This window comes from Bos indicus, chromosome 1 (assembly GCF_029378745.1).
Source record: "Bos indicus isolate NIAB-ARS_2022 breed Sahiwal x Tharparkar chromosome 1, NIAB-ARS_B.indTharparkar_mat_pri_1.0, whole genome shotgun sequence".
Taxonomy (NCBI): Eukaryota; Metazoa; Chordata; class Mammalia; order Artiodactyla; family Bovidae; genus Bos; species Bos indicus.
Genome location: NC_091760.1, coordinates 84,837,208 through 84,853,193, shown reverse-complemented (window position 1 = coordinate 84,853,193; position 15,986 = coordinate 84,837,208). Strand labels below are relative to the sequence as shown.

The window sequence follows — 15,986 nt, the reverse complement described above, 5'->3', positions numbered from 1 at the left end:
AATTAATAAAGTTAAGAATGGTAGGGAGACTAGATCTGCCCCAAAAATAGAGGAAAAGGAGATTCACAGTATAAACATTGACCGAGCCCAGTCAATTTGTGTTTTGAGGAATGAAAATCCAGCCAGCTTCTTCATAGTATCTGGTGCCCAGTAGGTATTTTCTTAGAGCAGAAATGCACACACCGGGCCATCTTAACATAATGCCATAAAGTGAAGTCGCTCAGTCGTGTCCGACTCTTTGCGACCCCATGGACTGTAGCCTACCAGGCTCCTCTGTCCATGGGATTTTCCAGGCAATAGTACTGGAGTGGATTGCCATTTCCTTCTCCAGGATAATGCCATAAGTCTCTCACAAATACCTCCTCTCCTAAGCCTCCTCTCCTAAGCCTTTGCTCCTCAACATTTCTGCTGATTGTTTGGCTTCTTACAGGGGAGGATAACGAGAGGAAGAAAAATTAAACAATGGGCTCCCCGATCCCTAAAGGTTTTATTTCTCATTGTAAATTAATAAAAGTACTGTTCTGATCTCATATATCAATCTTTTGAGAGGTTTGCTAATTGAACATCCCCAGTCCAATCAACTTCAAATTACTGATGAAACATTTTCTAATCTGTGACGTTTAGAGCAGACTCTATTGAACAGTTAAATTCTCCAAGGCTTCCCCAGGTAATCCCCTCTGCATTGGTAAAGTGTCAAACAACCCTTTTCTGCTCCTATCTACACCCTTACTAGTGAGCACAGTGCACTCCAGGTCAGCTACAGGATGTAAACAGAATGGTGGATGCACAGGAATGACATCCAGAAGTTAACTTTCTTTCCTGTCTTCAGCTGAAACAGGCCTCACTTGCCTCACCTCCCTTGATCTCTATAGCAAATACAGCTCCTAGCACATAGTAGGCCTTCAATTTATATATGTTGAAATGATGGCTGCTCTTGTGCATATTTGATGGTCTCTCACAAAGGATAAGAAGGCAACTCAACATTGTGGGAGTATTTTTGTGACTGTATATGGCTGGGATGATTTAGTCTCAGAGTGTAATCCTAAAAACAGCAAAACTTCCCAAAACTTGGGAGACTTTTTGTTTTAACAGATACTTCTCAGGTTCCCAGGGGAAAAAAAATAAAGCAAAGAAATGAGGATCATACAATCATCACCAGCTCAGGGCCTCTCCAGGGTACTTGCTAGTGATTCAGCCCTCCCCTGCCAAGTCCCTTCTGCCTTCCAGCAGGGTCCCAGAGGATTCCCACTGCTCCTTGCTCCAGTCCTCAGCAACCACAGTAGCTCCTACTATCACTGCTCCTCACCAATTCTGACCTCCCTGTGTGGAACAGTGAGGACTAGCTCTGGCTTCAGGTGTGTTTCTATAACTCTCTGAGCTCAGATCCTGCCTGCAGCCATCTTGAACCTGTGAAGAAGTGATCATGGGGCAGGTTGCATCCCTTCATAACTGCTAATGTAAGTCCCAGGGTTAACTGTCACCAGAGAGCTGTGTGGGCCCCAGGTGTTCCTCAGAGCGCAGTGAGGAGCACGGGTAGGTATCTCACCCCTGCTGCTGTTTTGGGGAGAGGCTGCTTAGTGCTGCTGCAGGCTGACACCTCCACTGGTCCCATGGGGTTCAGACAGTGCCAGAAGCCCCACTGTAAACTTGAACAGACCAGGAAGAGATAGGCACAGGCTGCTGTCCCAGAAAAAGAGCCAGACTGGGACCTCAGCAAGAAATCTTGGCCCTGCCCAGATGCCACATATGTATACCTTCCAAAGGTCTTCCCTCTTATTCTCTTTCCAAATACTGCATATGGATAAAGTTTACTGCTTCTCTCACCATGTCCAGAGGATTTCTGCTTTCCCCCTAGTCAGTTTTCCTGCATTGGCACAGGGATGAGGAAATATCCAGTCCTGGAAGGCTTATTGCATTTTGTTAAGTAAAAGTGAACTTTGTAGTTGGCAGATTTCTTGATCCCCATATGGGTGCTAAGTAACAGTCTTTAAAAGATAACATGTGCTAAGTCGCTTCAGTCGTGTCTGACTCTTTGCAACCCATAAACTGTAGACTGCCAGGCTCCTCTGTCCATGGGGATTCTCTAGGCAAGAATAATGGAGTGGGCTGACATTTCCTTCTCCGAGGGATCTTCCCAACCCAGGGATCGAATCCAGGCAGATTCTTTACCTACTGAAGCTGCGAGGGAAGCCCACTGAAAGAAACATAGGGCTGTAATAATAGCATTGGAATTTCCTTTGATACTAAGGATGAGGTTGGATAATGACCTGGACATTTATGTATGCTAAATTGGAGGCTCGCTTTTTGTCAGAAATGGAGAGAAAGACATAATAGATGAGATGCATAGGTAGAGAAGTAAAATATAATGCCAAGAGTTTTCAACAATTGGTATTTGGATTTTGGATATTAAAATTATATATAAGTTTTATAATATTAAGTTTTATAATATATTTATATAATAAGTTTTATAATATATAAAATTATATATATATAAAAGTAGACATAGTTTAAAAGTATATAAAATGCGACTTTTGTAACTGAAAATTTTTGATTAGGTTAAATACCAAGTTGTGTGAATTAAATTGGATACAGTGGATTAAAAGATCAATCAGGGTCAAGCAAATATTGCATAATCACAGCTTTTCTAGCTACTAAACAATTACTGTACTCATGTTGTAAGATTGTGGGAAATAATAGGAAAAATAGTGAACAGTTTAAGAAAAACAATAATGCAGCAGCTGTGAGGTACATGTTCAGTCACAAAGAGTCAGAACATTGACTCTTTGTGACCTCATGGGCTGTAGTCTGTCAGGCTCCTCTGTCCATGGAATTTTCCAGGCAAGAATACTGGAGTGGGTTGCCATTTCCTACTCCAGGGGGTCTTCCCAACCCAGGGACCAAATCCAGGTCTCCAGCATCTCCTGTATTGGCAGGCAGATTCTTTACCATTGCACCACCTGGGAAGCCCAACAACTCCTAAAAACATTTCATAATCTGGGAATACACCTAGTCTGTCAAATAATGCAAAAGAAAATTAAATTTTTTAATATAATTGCATCTGAAAAATTATTGTCTATAAACCCAGAGAAGAAACAATATAAAGTGAGAAAATAGTCAAATCAAATCTAAGCATCCTTGAAGCAACTTGAATATTAACAGTTATTGATCATTTAAAATCCAATGGTATATTTTTTCATATCTGGGAGTTTATATTAGAAATAAATCATATTTTTGGCTAAATTAACAACCAGGTAATGCTTTCCCTAATGAAATATATCAGCTCACATCTTGAGAGTCTTCTGAAATCTTTCTCAGCCTATACAATTTAACATTTCTTCAGACTGTGGTTATACAAAATGAAATAGCTATTTTAAAACCATCTGCTTATTTTTCCTAAGGTAGACTTTCAAAACAGGATAATTTAATGGATTTGAGTTTTGTGGATTTTGAGCCTCAATTGTGTCTTGGCACTGAACATTAAATCAGCTAATTACCAAAATGCCATCTAATTTTACAATGACCTTAAATCTCCAGTGAACATTTAGTGGTCTAGTGGTTTGGGAAATGTAGGTGAGGTGAAGTGAAATTCTATTGAACTTAGCTAAAACTAAAACTGACATAATTTTCCTCTTAGTTTTATTTCAGGTATGAAAGTAAAGGCCAGATTAATTTTTTTACTCCATAAGATGGCAATCTTCACTATTGCTATGAGGGAACTATCTGAGGGCATCAACCACCTAAGCAGCCAAGGACCAGAACTGAGGATCTTACTTCCAATTTTGAGTCAATTTTCCCTGACATTTTGATGGTAAGATCAAAGCTAATTTGCATTACTGATAAATCAAAATTATACCACAAGTTCTTTTATACCCTTCAAGGGATTTTTCCACTCAGATAATCCTGAGAGAATAAAGGTTGCTGTCATGTACTGTTTTTAAACAGAATTATATTCACAGGACTTCCCTGATGGTCTAGTGGTTAAGAATCCGCCTGCCAGTGCAGAGGACATAGGTTTGATTCCTGGTCCAGGAAGATTCCACATGCCTCTAAGCAACTAAGTCCATGCACCACAACTACTGAGCCCATACTCTACAGCCTACAAGCCACAACTACTGAGCCCATGTGCTGCAAATACTGAAGCCTGCACACTCTAGAGCCTGTGCTCTGCAAAGAGAGAAGCCACCGCAATGAGAACCTGAACACCACAAATAGAAAGTAGCCCCTGATCACCGTGGCTAGAGAAAGCTCATGCACGCAACAAAGACCTAGCACAGCCACAAATACATAAATAAAAACTGTACCCACGGTAATCAGATTGTACACAATTATTAAATAAATGATATTATTAAATGTATGATATATAATTTTCTGACTTCCGTTGACTCGCTAGCTTTCAAAGGCCTCACTCTATCTGAATGATGAAATAAAGGCAACTGCTTGCAGAGAAGGAAGCTGAAACTAATTGGGGAGAAAGAGATGAGAGCAAGATATAGAATATCTCTTATCCACAGAGATGATATTGTTGGAGAAAAAAATACAAAGAAGTATTGTAACATAGACATTGAGACCCTCAGCAGAGTACACTCACAAAAGATGTCTTTTACTCCACAGTTATTTTCTCTGAGCACCATATTGAGATCTCCCCCACTTAGTAATAATTAAATATGTTATGAAGAAAACTTCTCTATTAGTTATAAGAATGTAAAGTGTCAAATAGTATGATTATTGCATCGCAGTTAAACTGCATCTGCCTATAAGGAGCCAAATTTCCTCTAAATAAGCATACTTTTACTCTCAGTTTAACATCTAATCAATAGAAATTTGAGAGAGATAAATAAAGAAGAATTATAGAGTAGGCTGTATTTGCTCACTTGTGGTTATTATTATTAAATAAATATTAATAGTAAAATTAATAAAGCATCAAAGTTATATTAAAACCAATGAGCAATAGCAGCAAATCCCCAACTTTGAAGAATGCAAGTACTTTCTGTCCTTCTCCCAAGTTGGATTCAGTGATGCATCTTCTTAGACTCTGACTCAAGGGGCAGGGAGAGGCTGAGAATGGAGATTCTGGGAAACAGCAGATAGGGCAAAAGGAAGAAGGAAAATCCAGGAAGAAGAGACTCCCAGGTTCCAACTGGAGACAAATTCCATCTACATGTTCTACAAAGAGCCCCTAGGAGAACAATTAAGACCCTCAGAACCTCAATGTGTCCATGATCTGACCTCAAAATAGAAGAGGTTCTTTCTGGTACCAGGCCAGGACACCTACCCTGCTGAGGTGCATGAGAGCATGTTTAGGGGTCAGTAATGAAGTATTCACTCTAGGAAAGATAATGGGGACAATATCGAAACTACAAATGCAGTACTGTACCAGCATTTAAATAGCAACTTGATAAAACACAACAGAGGGAGCTAAAACTGATGGATGCAATCTAAAAGCTGGCATCTCTCCCAATTTACTATTTAATTAATTAACACAGGAGAAAAGTTGCATTTTCTTGTCTGGCATTTCAAAACAATAAAGTAAAAATAAGATGCCATTCAGAATTCTAAAGCAACCTTGCTGGAGCACTCACATTCATTAAAGCTATCATTAATTACAGAGTTGGACTAAGGCTTATTCATTAGAATTCACATGCATTATTATATTATTCAAGGTTAAATTAGATTTATATCTTTCTGTACAAGTACATTAATAAAAAGACATGTAATAATACAGAGGAAAACATATACATGTATGTGTTTAAAAGTTGTTTACCTTTTCTATTATGGTTCCTCTTTTTTTTCATAGGACAGTGGAAAGTCACAGGGTGATACATCTAACAGTAATTTCCCTTTACAATGATGATCTGACTTCAAAAAAGAAATGGTATTATTGATCTGCCATTATATGAATTGAATTTATGGTCATGCTGGTGATTTCACTGAGTTATCTGCTTTCTCCTGCCCTATTTTGGAGGCTGGAAATACAAACTATAGTCCTGAGATAAACTTTTCTTTTGGTAAAGCTAACAACCACCTCTGAGGGTTGAGTCTATGACTTTACACTCATCAGTAACTCTGGATAAAAATTAAATAAGCTAAGTAATAAAACATGCACACATTTCATCTCCTCCCCTCCTGGCACCCAGATGCACACATATACATGCATAAATACGCATACACACTGACAAACCATCAGCCCTGCATTGTGTAGAAGTGCAGTCTCCTTTTCAACAGACAGAATGCTTCTTCATGCAAAGTCCCTAAGTATGCATATGATACATATGCATAAAACATCGCTCCATCTAAAAAAGTTACCACATCCCAGATGAAACTTTGAGGATCTGATCAGTGAAAAAGCAAGTTTGAAGTTGGAGGTGACAGAACTAAGAAATTTTTAAATTTTATCTTCTTATAGACCTTTTTTACTCTATGTACCAGTAACTTTTAATACTTTCACATACAATATTTTTACTATATTTAAGATGACAGGTATGAAATTGTGTTACTTTAATAACTTAATTTTAAGACGGACTTAACAGGACTTAACCAGGACTTAAACAATGAACTCCTGAAGTGTAAGGTGTCTGGGAACATTAACCCAGACACCTAGCACAATGACTGCATGTGTGAGTGTGTGTGTTAAGTCGCTTCAGTCATGTCTGACTCTTTGGGATGCTATGGACTGTAGTCTCCTCCTCCTCTGTCCATGGGATTCTCCAGGCAAGAAAACTGGAGTGGGTTGCCTTTTCCTTCTCTAGGGGATCTTCCTGATCCAGGGATCAAACCTGGGGCTCCTGCCGCATCTCCTGCATTGTAGGCAGATTCTTTACCGCTCAGCCACCCGGGAAGTCCCAAAATTGTTTACACTTAGCAGGATAGTTGGTAGAGTAAACAAATGTTTGAACAAACAGACCCTGCCCCACAGGAGAATAGTGTCATAGGGAAGACAAACATTAAAGTGATTTCAGCAAAAAATTACATGATTACCAGTGTACAAAATATTTGGGAAGGTATAGGACACTGGACATGCTTAATGAGAAGAGTGCAGAATTACCTTGACTGTTGACTCAGCATTTGTCTGGGGCACAAGGAGAGCCTCAAGGGGGGAAAAAAAGGAGTAAAGAGAGAATAGGGCAGCATGTATGAGAGACAGAGGGGGATAATTTCAATCAGAAGAAAATCTAGAAAGAAGTTATTCAGGATATGTACACATTTTGTTGTATGTTATTTCCAAAACAGGTAAATGTTTCACACTTTTGTGTGTGTGTTTGAGTTTGTATTTAGCTTGTGTGGGGGGTGGCAGCCACTGGGATCTTTTGAGTGCTTATAAATGTCTTAACCTAGCTCTATAAGGGAACCTGAGCTTCTCTGAACACTAATTTTTAAGCTGAGACTTAAATGATGAAGAAGAATTAGTCAAGTAAGAAGCTTTCTTCTCTTCAGGATATCAGAAGAGACTTGCAAACAGAAGTACATGGAGCATGTGAAACCACCCAAAATTGTCTGAGACCACAGCCCCATTCATCTCTTTCCTCTTCTCCGCAGGAGTCACTGTGAAGGGCTGATGCATCCAGGTCCTGTCATATGTGCACAACAAATGGCCTTGCTGTGAGGGCCATGTCAGAATATTAACCACAGGCAAGTGGGCAAACACGGTAACACAGACACACAGCTCAATTTGGTACAGCTTTATTTATGTAACTGGGGCTTCCCAGGTGGTACAGTGGTAAAGAATATGCCTGCCAATGCAGGAGACACAGGAGACATGGGTTTGAAACCAGGGACACAGGAGACCCAGGTTCCATCCTTGGATCAGGAAGATCCCCTGGAGGAGGAAATGGCAACCCACTCCAGTATTCTTGCCTGGAAAATTCCACGGACAGAGAAGCCTGGCGGGGTCACAACAAGTTGTATGCGACTGAGTACGCATGCATATTTATTGTAAAAAAAAAATTCTGAACACATAATATAATATGTGCCAGGCCCTAGGTTACCAGAGAATTTCCTACTCTGGGTTCTTACAGGGCCACTGCCTGATCTCAGCTGTCTTCGCTTGAAATCTTCTCACCTGACTCCCAGAGAGGTATGACGTCTCCTACTGGTTGTATTCTGCCCCAGCGTCCTATGTCCCCTAATCCAAACCAACCCAGCCACTATCTTCAGTCCACCCCAGAGCCCTTTTTCCCTGAGAACTAAGGCAGTAACAGGCTTTATATGTTATCCAGGATTATGCCCCACTCCACGCTCACCTGCTCTCTGCTATTTCCTTGCTGTTATTTCTGTGAAATCAACCAGACCCTTCCTTGTGTGTGTATGTATGTACTCAGTTATCCAACTCTTTCTGGCCCTATGGACTGTAGCCCGCCAGGCTCCTCTGTCCATGGAATTTTCCAGGGAAGAATACTAGAGTGGGTTGTCATTTCCTTCTCCAGGGGATCGTCACAACCCAGGGATCAAACCTGCTTCTCTTGCGTCTCCTGCATTGGCAGGCAGGTTCTTTACCACTAGTGCCACCCGGGAAGCCCAGACCCTTCCTTAATAGTATGCTATTAATATTACCAAAAACCCTTCAAACAAGCAGCCACTTTCTTTCTGTTTCCCATACAGAAATCTCTTGGAGTAGTATTTCTTAATACTCAACTTTCAACCCATTCTACTTCTTGCAACCTTAACATAGTTCTTTGTTTGACTCAGCATGTTTTCTTCCTGATCACATTTTTTCCCCTCCTTTCACATACTACCAAACCTGATTTCAACCTTTACTCATTGGTTTGTTTCCTTACAGTTAATCGCCGACTCACACAAATTAACATCTCTACTCACCATAAAGTAGTGAAAACATACGTAATTGTGGCAGTAAAGGAAATCACAATCTTCAGATTAGATTACTTGGGGCTTATTGTTATCTTAAAACTAATCTTTATGATTTATAATATGAATATCTTATTTTCTTTTATTCCTTCTATTCAGAAACAATTGAACATCTTCAAAATATAGAAGATACAAAGGAGATGAAATAACTAGCCAAAGGGAAACTAAAATTAGACAAAACAAGAAATCCAGGGTAAGAGTAATTCACGAAATGTGTGCTGTAGAGTCTAGGCACTTGCCATAAATAATTCTCTGAAATTTTAAAATAGCAACAAAATGACAGAAGGAAGCTTGTTCAATTACATAATTCAAAATGCTCAGAAGCTTACAAAACAAACTAGTTGCTCAAGAGAAGCAGAGTCATCTGTGGTGAGGAGTTTCTGCAGGCTCTCAATAAAACAGTGTGATGAGTGAGCGGTGTTCCCAGCTGCACCTCCACAGCAAAAGCAGTCACGGGCTTCCTGAGGCTGCTTCTCCTACCTTCTCTGGACTTAAGCTGTTCACAAGATCCCAAACTGCAGTTCAGTAAAAGTCACCATAGCAGGAGCCAAAATAAGACTATGTAAAGACAGATTTCTGATCATTTTTCTTTTATCTGAAGATAAAATAGACATCACCAGAAGAAAGTACATAGTCCTCACGAAATCCTCCATTAACTTTTCTTCTCCCAGCTGAGCATTTCTGACAAATTTGCAAGTCAGAAAGGAATGTTGGCAATTTAGGGTATATTCACTTCCATTAGTACTCAGCAGAACTGGGGATGGGTTTCATGTGGTTTTATAAAAGTTAAGGAAACAGATGGGAACTGAGGAAACATTTGTGGGCTAAGCCAAGATTTTCCTCAGAAAAGAATTTTGGATTTATTTCTAATATAGATAAAAGGGTAAATGCCAAGATTTTGCTATTGAACACAACTGTGATGGTTTAACCTAGAAAAATCAATGAGGTAACTGTTAACAAACATCTCCCTATGCAGTCTTTTTTTCCCCCAGTTTTTTTTTTTTTTATCGTGGTAAAATACACATTTAAATTTATTATCTTAACCATTTTTAAGTGTACAGTTCAGAATATATTTATGCTTTACATACTTTGACTTTTCAAGAAGGGATCATTTTTATAGACCTTAACTCTCACAATGGCTCTGAGTTTCAGTGGCTTTTGAGTTATTTGTAAGCATAAATAACCAGAAATTAAACTGTGTTCATACAACTTAGTCCTGACATCTGTTTGAGAAATTTTCAGGAAAAGTTTCAAAGATGTAATGTACAATTGTTCCTGATGAATTTCTTTACCAGTTGATAAAATACACAAGCCTGGTCACAACTGGAAAAAGCTGCCCTGAAGTCTGGTCTGGAAATTCTAGAATGAGAGTTAACCAGAAGGAAATTGCTTTTTAAGCATAATAATTTATAATATATTAGATTTATAATTTTGGGAAAACATAAAGCTGTCCTTTGAAAAATGAGACCAGATTTTAGAGCCCAACTGATGGTTTCATCTGTGGGAAAATAATTAAAGCAACAGATTGTCAAGGCTCACTTTCCTCCACTCAGACTGAACCTTGAAGGGTCCTGAGAGGCATGCCACACAGAATGCCCTGACTCTAAAGGACAGTAACCGGTACTCCTACTGTATAGCTTATGATATCCTGAAGTCATCCGGTATACTTCACTCTTCCACTTTGATATTTCGGAACCAGATGTTTTCTTCCCTAACTACTCAGTTATTGGTATTAATTAATTTGACAAACACCTATTGAGTACCTTTTACACACTATGCATTCCAAAACAAATGAGCCAGGAATCATGACCCTAACAAGCTCACAGTCTGTGCTTCCTACTGATGGTCCAAGATGTTCTGATCAAGAAAAATATCCTTCTTTGTCCTTATTATACCTAAGAATCTCTATTACAGAAAACCAGGAGATTTTTTTACTCCCTGGGAATAAACACATCTCACAGGTATATTTAACACAGAATTATATAAACAAGTTTCCTCAAAAAAAGGAACCATACTTACCATTAATTGAGTGACTGAATTCAGTTGTGTGATGCTATTATTCCCTTGGAAGGCCTATCACCTCACTTGAAATGGCTTAAGTTCAAGTTTCTTTGTCTGACACCAGAGCACAACTTCCTATAATATGGGTCTCTGCCAGTCCAGCATTTGTGAACTTGATGCTTCATTCTAGCAATAATTTCCTATCGATGTTTTTTCTCTCTTCACCCTATCACACATAATGTCTATGAACATAACACTCTGATTTCATTCTGTCATTTCATTGTTCAGAAAATTCCAGTGATTGCCCAATTTCTGGTAAACTGTGACTAGCCAGAAACTCTCCTAAGATTATGCCTTCCCTACTTATCCAACCCCATCTCTTATTCCTCCACAGTAGTTGTACCTCAAACATCTTTAGCTTTCCGTGGTTCTTGCTGCTGGGAAGCCTTTGTCTCCCACCTTCATCCTCCCATTTCAAGTTCAGTTCAAATTAATCTCTGTTCTTTTGAACTCTCTTCAATTGATATTGCCCACATCAATTTTCTGAAATTAGTGACTATTATTGGTATAGTTCTTTAGAACTTAATCTCATACTGCCTTGGACTGTTATTTAACTGATTCCTCTCTGCAACTTCTCGTTCCAAGGGGATTGTAAACTCTCCCCAGAAAGAAGGGGCTCATCTTAAAAGTCGTATGCACTTGTGTCTCCTCCTAATATTAGGCAATTGTTATGCATACATTTGGTGTCCAATACATTGAGGAAATAGCTATGGAATGAATGAATGACCACTGACTGCAAATACATTTTTTTTCCTTTCCTTTGCAGTTGGTGCTTGCCTTAAGTCCTGTGTATTCCAATCTCAATGTTTTCAAAACTTTCCAACCACAACCAATAGGACGACATTCTTTTATACCATGATCTGGTGTGTAGGTGTATATACACATACACATATGCACATATACATAAACACCTGAAACAAAATTTTACAAATTTTACAAATTTTACAAATACATATTATCTACACTAAGCAATATATTCCAATGTTTTATATCCTATTTTTTAAAGACACTGATCATGACACATTAAACTGATTTCATTGCCAATAAAGAATTACAATCTACAGTATAAAAACTTAATACTTCTTAGATCAATATGAGGCATATAATATTGCTCTTGAAAAATCCTTAGACCAAAACACTGCCATGAATACTCATTCTGTTACTGACAGTTTGAGCTACAATTATTATCTTTACACAGTTACCTTGAAATAACATCTTACCGTATTCCACCATAGAATTTAGAATCAGCTTCAACTCCTCCCACTCTGCCTTTTGAAAATTGGGACACAGTTAAATAATAATACACAAAATGTCCTTTAGCTTTCTATTTCTCGTCTTGACAAACTTTAGTGGCATATAAATAAAAATTTCCAGGACTAATTTTAATCAGACCACTTGCAGATGATAAAAGTAGATACATTCATATTTTTGTTTCTTTACAATAAGAGCATGAGTTTTTGTTGCATCTGGGAATTTGAATCCCAGCTCTGCTGACTTAACCTGAGCAAGTTACTTAAACTGAACCTCCATTTCTGCATCCACACAATGGAAATAATAGTATCAACTTCAAAGGATAGATTTTTGGGGGCTCCAAAATCACTGCAGATGGTGACTGCAGCCATGAAATTAAAAGACACCTACTCCTTGGAAGGAAAGTTATGACCAACCTAGATAGCATATTGAAAAGCAGAGATATTACTTTGCCAACAAAGGTCCATCTAGTCAAGGCTACAGTTTTTCCAGTGGTCATTATGGATGTGAGAGTTGGACTGTGAAGAAAGCTGAGCGCTGAAGAATTGATGTTTTTGAACTGTGGTGTTGGAGAAGACTCTTAAGAGTCCCTTGAACTGCAAGGAGATCCAAGCAGTCCATCCTAAAGATTAGTCCTGGGTGTTCATTGGAAGGACTGATGCTGAAGCTGAAACTCCAATATTTTGGCCACCTCATGCGAAGAGCTGACTCATTGGAAAAGACCGTGATGCTGGGAGGGATTGGGGGCAGGAGGAGAAGGGGACGACAGAAGATGAGATGGCTGGATGGCATCACCGACTCAATGGACATGAGTCCACCAACTCCGGGAGTTGGTGATGGACAGGGAGGCCTGGAGTGCCGCGATTCACGGGGTCGCAAAGAGTCGGACACGACTAAGCGACTGAATTGAACTGACTGAAAACAGGCCATGCAAGTAAAGAGCTTATTATAGGGCTTGGGACACACAAGTGTTCCATAAATGGTAGTAACGTTTGATCACTGTAACAAACAAGTAAACGTATCGCAAACTTCCTTTTAGGGTCATAAAGAAAGATTTAGTCATAAGAACAGAAGTGAGATTACGTTTTCTCTTTGTAGTCAGACTATACATATAATGTAAAATTCCACTTCTGGTTTTACAGATCATTAATACCCCTAAGAAAAGGCTCTATTTGTGGTGCTGGATAATCATTATATAATAAGGAATGTCTACTGAAATTAAGGCTTCCCCGGTGGCTCAGCGGTAAAGGATTCGCCTGCAATGTAGGAGACAAAGCCTGAGCTACGGGTTGAATTCCTGGACTGGGAAGATCCCCTGCAGAAGGAAATGGCAACCCACTCCAGTATTCTTGCCTGGTAAACCCCATGGACAGCCCATGGGATCGCAAAAGGGTCGGATACAACTTAGAGGATAAACAACAACTGAAACTAAAAAATTTTATATATATATATAAGAAAAAACTGCCCAGTTTTGCTAATTTCATTTAAATTTGTTTTTGCTTAATAAAAAAATTCTTTTTAACTCGTTTGTGTTGAAGTGTGCTTTAATTCAGCAAAATACTGTACACGATACGCATACATAACACTCAAGATGTATAGGAGCTTGCTTTGAATAAAGCGAGACCCGGCGCTTCATTTCAGCCTTCCAAGTCAAATTTTTATTCCAGTTGTCTTTACAATATATTCCTTCTTACTTCTATTCTTTCATACCCTCATCTTACTTAGGTCTTGCTACTTACACGGTATTCTTAACCGCATTTCGGCAGTTAACAGTAAACAACTACGTTCCCACAGAAAGTGTTTTCCCCCTAACCTGTTCAATTTAGCACTGCAAAACAGCATATCTTGTCTATTCCTCCGGAAACACTGGTCTACACCCGACCAGGCACAGGGGAGTTGCATCCCCTTTCAAAATTACTTAAGTCATCAACATTCCCCTAGCCCCAGCTCGCTCGTTTGCTAACGAGAGCTGCGATGTGTTGAGACAAACACTTCGGACAATTTAATTGAACCGAAGTGGAGACCCCTGGGGATGAACTTTCAGTCACTACACTCCTGATGATACGTGTGCGTGTTGGGCTGCTGAAGGAACCAAAGAAAGTAGAGAGCCAGAAGCAGACCTGCAACAGGAGGTCTGCAACAGAGGAGCCTGCCAAAAGCTGCGGCCTTGGTATACCAGACACAGCCGTTTAAATTAATCCAACCCGCTAAATGAAGGGGGGGTGGGGGGGTGGCGCCGACGCGGCGATCGAGAGCCCGCCCCCCTCCACGCGCGCCGCCTTCCACCCACACTGCTGAGCCCCGGCCCTTGGTCCGCGCAGCCTCTTTCGTCACGTCCGGGCGCGGCCCGCCCAGGTGGGGCCGGGAGCCGGGGGCCGGGGGCGGAGTTGTGGCGGTACTGCGGGTGACAACGGTCAATAATGAAGGTGGCTGCGGCGCGGCAGCCGACTCAGCTGCGCCGGGTGGGGGCGGCGCCGGGACCGCGCCTGTAGGACCTCGGAGCCGGCGCGGGAGATGGGGCCCCAGCGCGGGGAGTGAGGCGGCCGCGGCGAGCGGAACTTCAGCCGGAGGGGCTCTCCTGCTTTCCCCTCTGGCTCGTCAGCCTCCACCTGGAGCCCCTCGCCCCCCGCGTCTCGCGGGACGGGAACGGCGACGGAAGGGGCATGTGGCGCTGGGTCCGGCAGCAGCTGGTAGGTACCTCCGCCTCTCACCTCTCGGACGCTCGCTCTCGCGCGGCTTCTCGGGCCCGGGTGGCGGGGAAGGGCCGGCGGCGCAGAGCCGCGAGGCCGGAGCGCGAGCTCCGGGCTAGGCCGCATTGGAGGCGGGTCCGGGAGCCGGTAGTGCCCCGCGCAGCCCCGTACACGTCTCATCGCCGAGCCCGGGGCCCCGAGGCCGGCGGCGGGAGGCTGCCGCTTCCTGGTCGCGCTTCTCGGTTACTCCCTCTTTCTCGCCGCTCCGAGACCAAAAGTGGATGCGGAGCGGGGTCGGCGTCTCGGCTGAGGAACTCGGGTGGGGGGACGGAAAGAGAGTAGGTGTTGGGGAGAGAGAAGAGGCTCGTGTTTCCTGCCTTTAACAGTTTGGGACTGGTTTGAGTGAAGGGGACGGCGAGGATCTGTCTCCAGCCCCATCTCCTCGCTGTTTTCAAGGTTGCGTGGATTATCAAGGAGAAGCATAACTTGTCTAGTCTAACTCCTCTCAAAGAAATTTTACCCGAAGCCTGGGTAAGAAGGAATATTCTAAAACCCCGTCTAGTTGCGAAGCTAAGTGAGAGAATTATGAAGGACGGTTTTCTTCCTGCCTTGTCCTCACCCCACCCCAGGTGAAACTTTTGGAATGGGAACCTTACTTTTTTCCGTTCTCGAGGCAATGTGAACGCGACCGATTTGGAACCAATGGTTAACTTTTCAGTTTTACTGAAACATCTGGAGAAAAAAAAGAATTTTAGAAAAGTGTGATTTAAGGCATATAAAAAGCGCCACCTTTCTCCGAATTAATTCACAAAGAAAACTTTCTTGCTTGCTGGCAACTACAGACCCCAAAATACAACGGTAAGGCAACGTTGACAGTTAGGAGTGAAATTGCTCCCGGCTGAAGAAGTCTACGATTACCTCCATGATGTCTGTTCCTAGTTGCTGGTTAATTTCTAAATCGCATTAGTAATTAAATGCTGCTACAATTCGGTGTTTTCATTTACTAATTTAAAAGACAATGAAGCAGAAACGGTTTTTGTGGGACTGTAAAGATTTGGGGGGACTAAAAACATTGATACCTCCTTTTACCTACTCTAGAAGAGCATTTTTATGTTTAAGAAGTAT

The 15,986-nt window shown here is 41.2% G+C and overlaps 1 protein-coding gene across 5 annotated transcripts in view; it reads left to right on the top strand.

Moving 5' to 3' along the window:
- The first annotated feature begins 14,522 nt into the window (after positions 1–14,522).
- Positions 14,523–15,986, top strand: part of ATP11B (ATPase phospholipid transporting 11B (putative)) — a 121,657-nt gene continuing 120,193 nt past the window's right edge. For 2 of the 5 annotated variants that reach the window (XM_019959191.2, XM_019959182.2), the window contains exon 1: positions 14,523–14,861. In XM_019959191.2, coding sequence (XP_019814750.2) covers positions 14,835–14,861 — 27 coding nt within the window. In that variant the 5' untranslated portion in view covers positions 14,523–14,834. Of the gene's footprint in view, positions 14,862–15,059; positions 15,720–15,986 lie in introns of those variants that run through there. The other 3 variants (XM_019959174.2, XM_019959165.2, XM_070791306.1) reach the window with 3 other exon arrangements.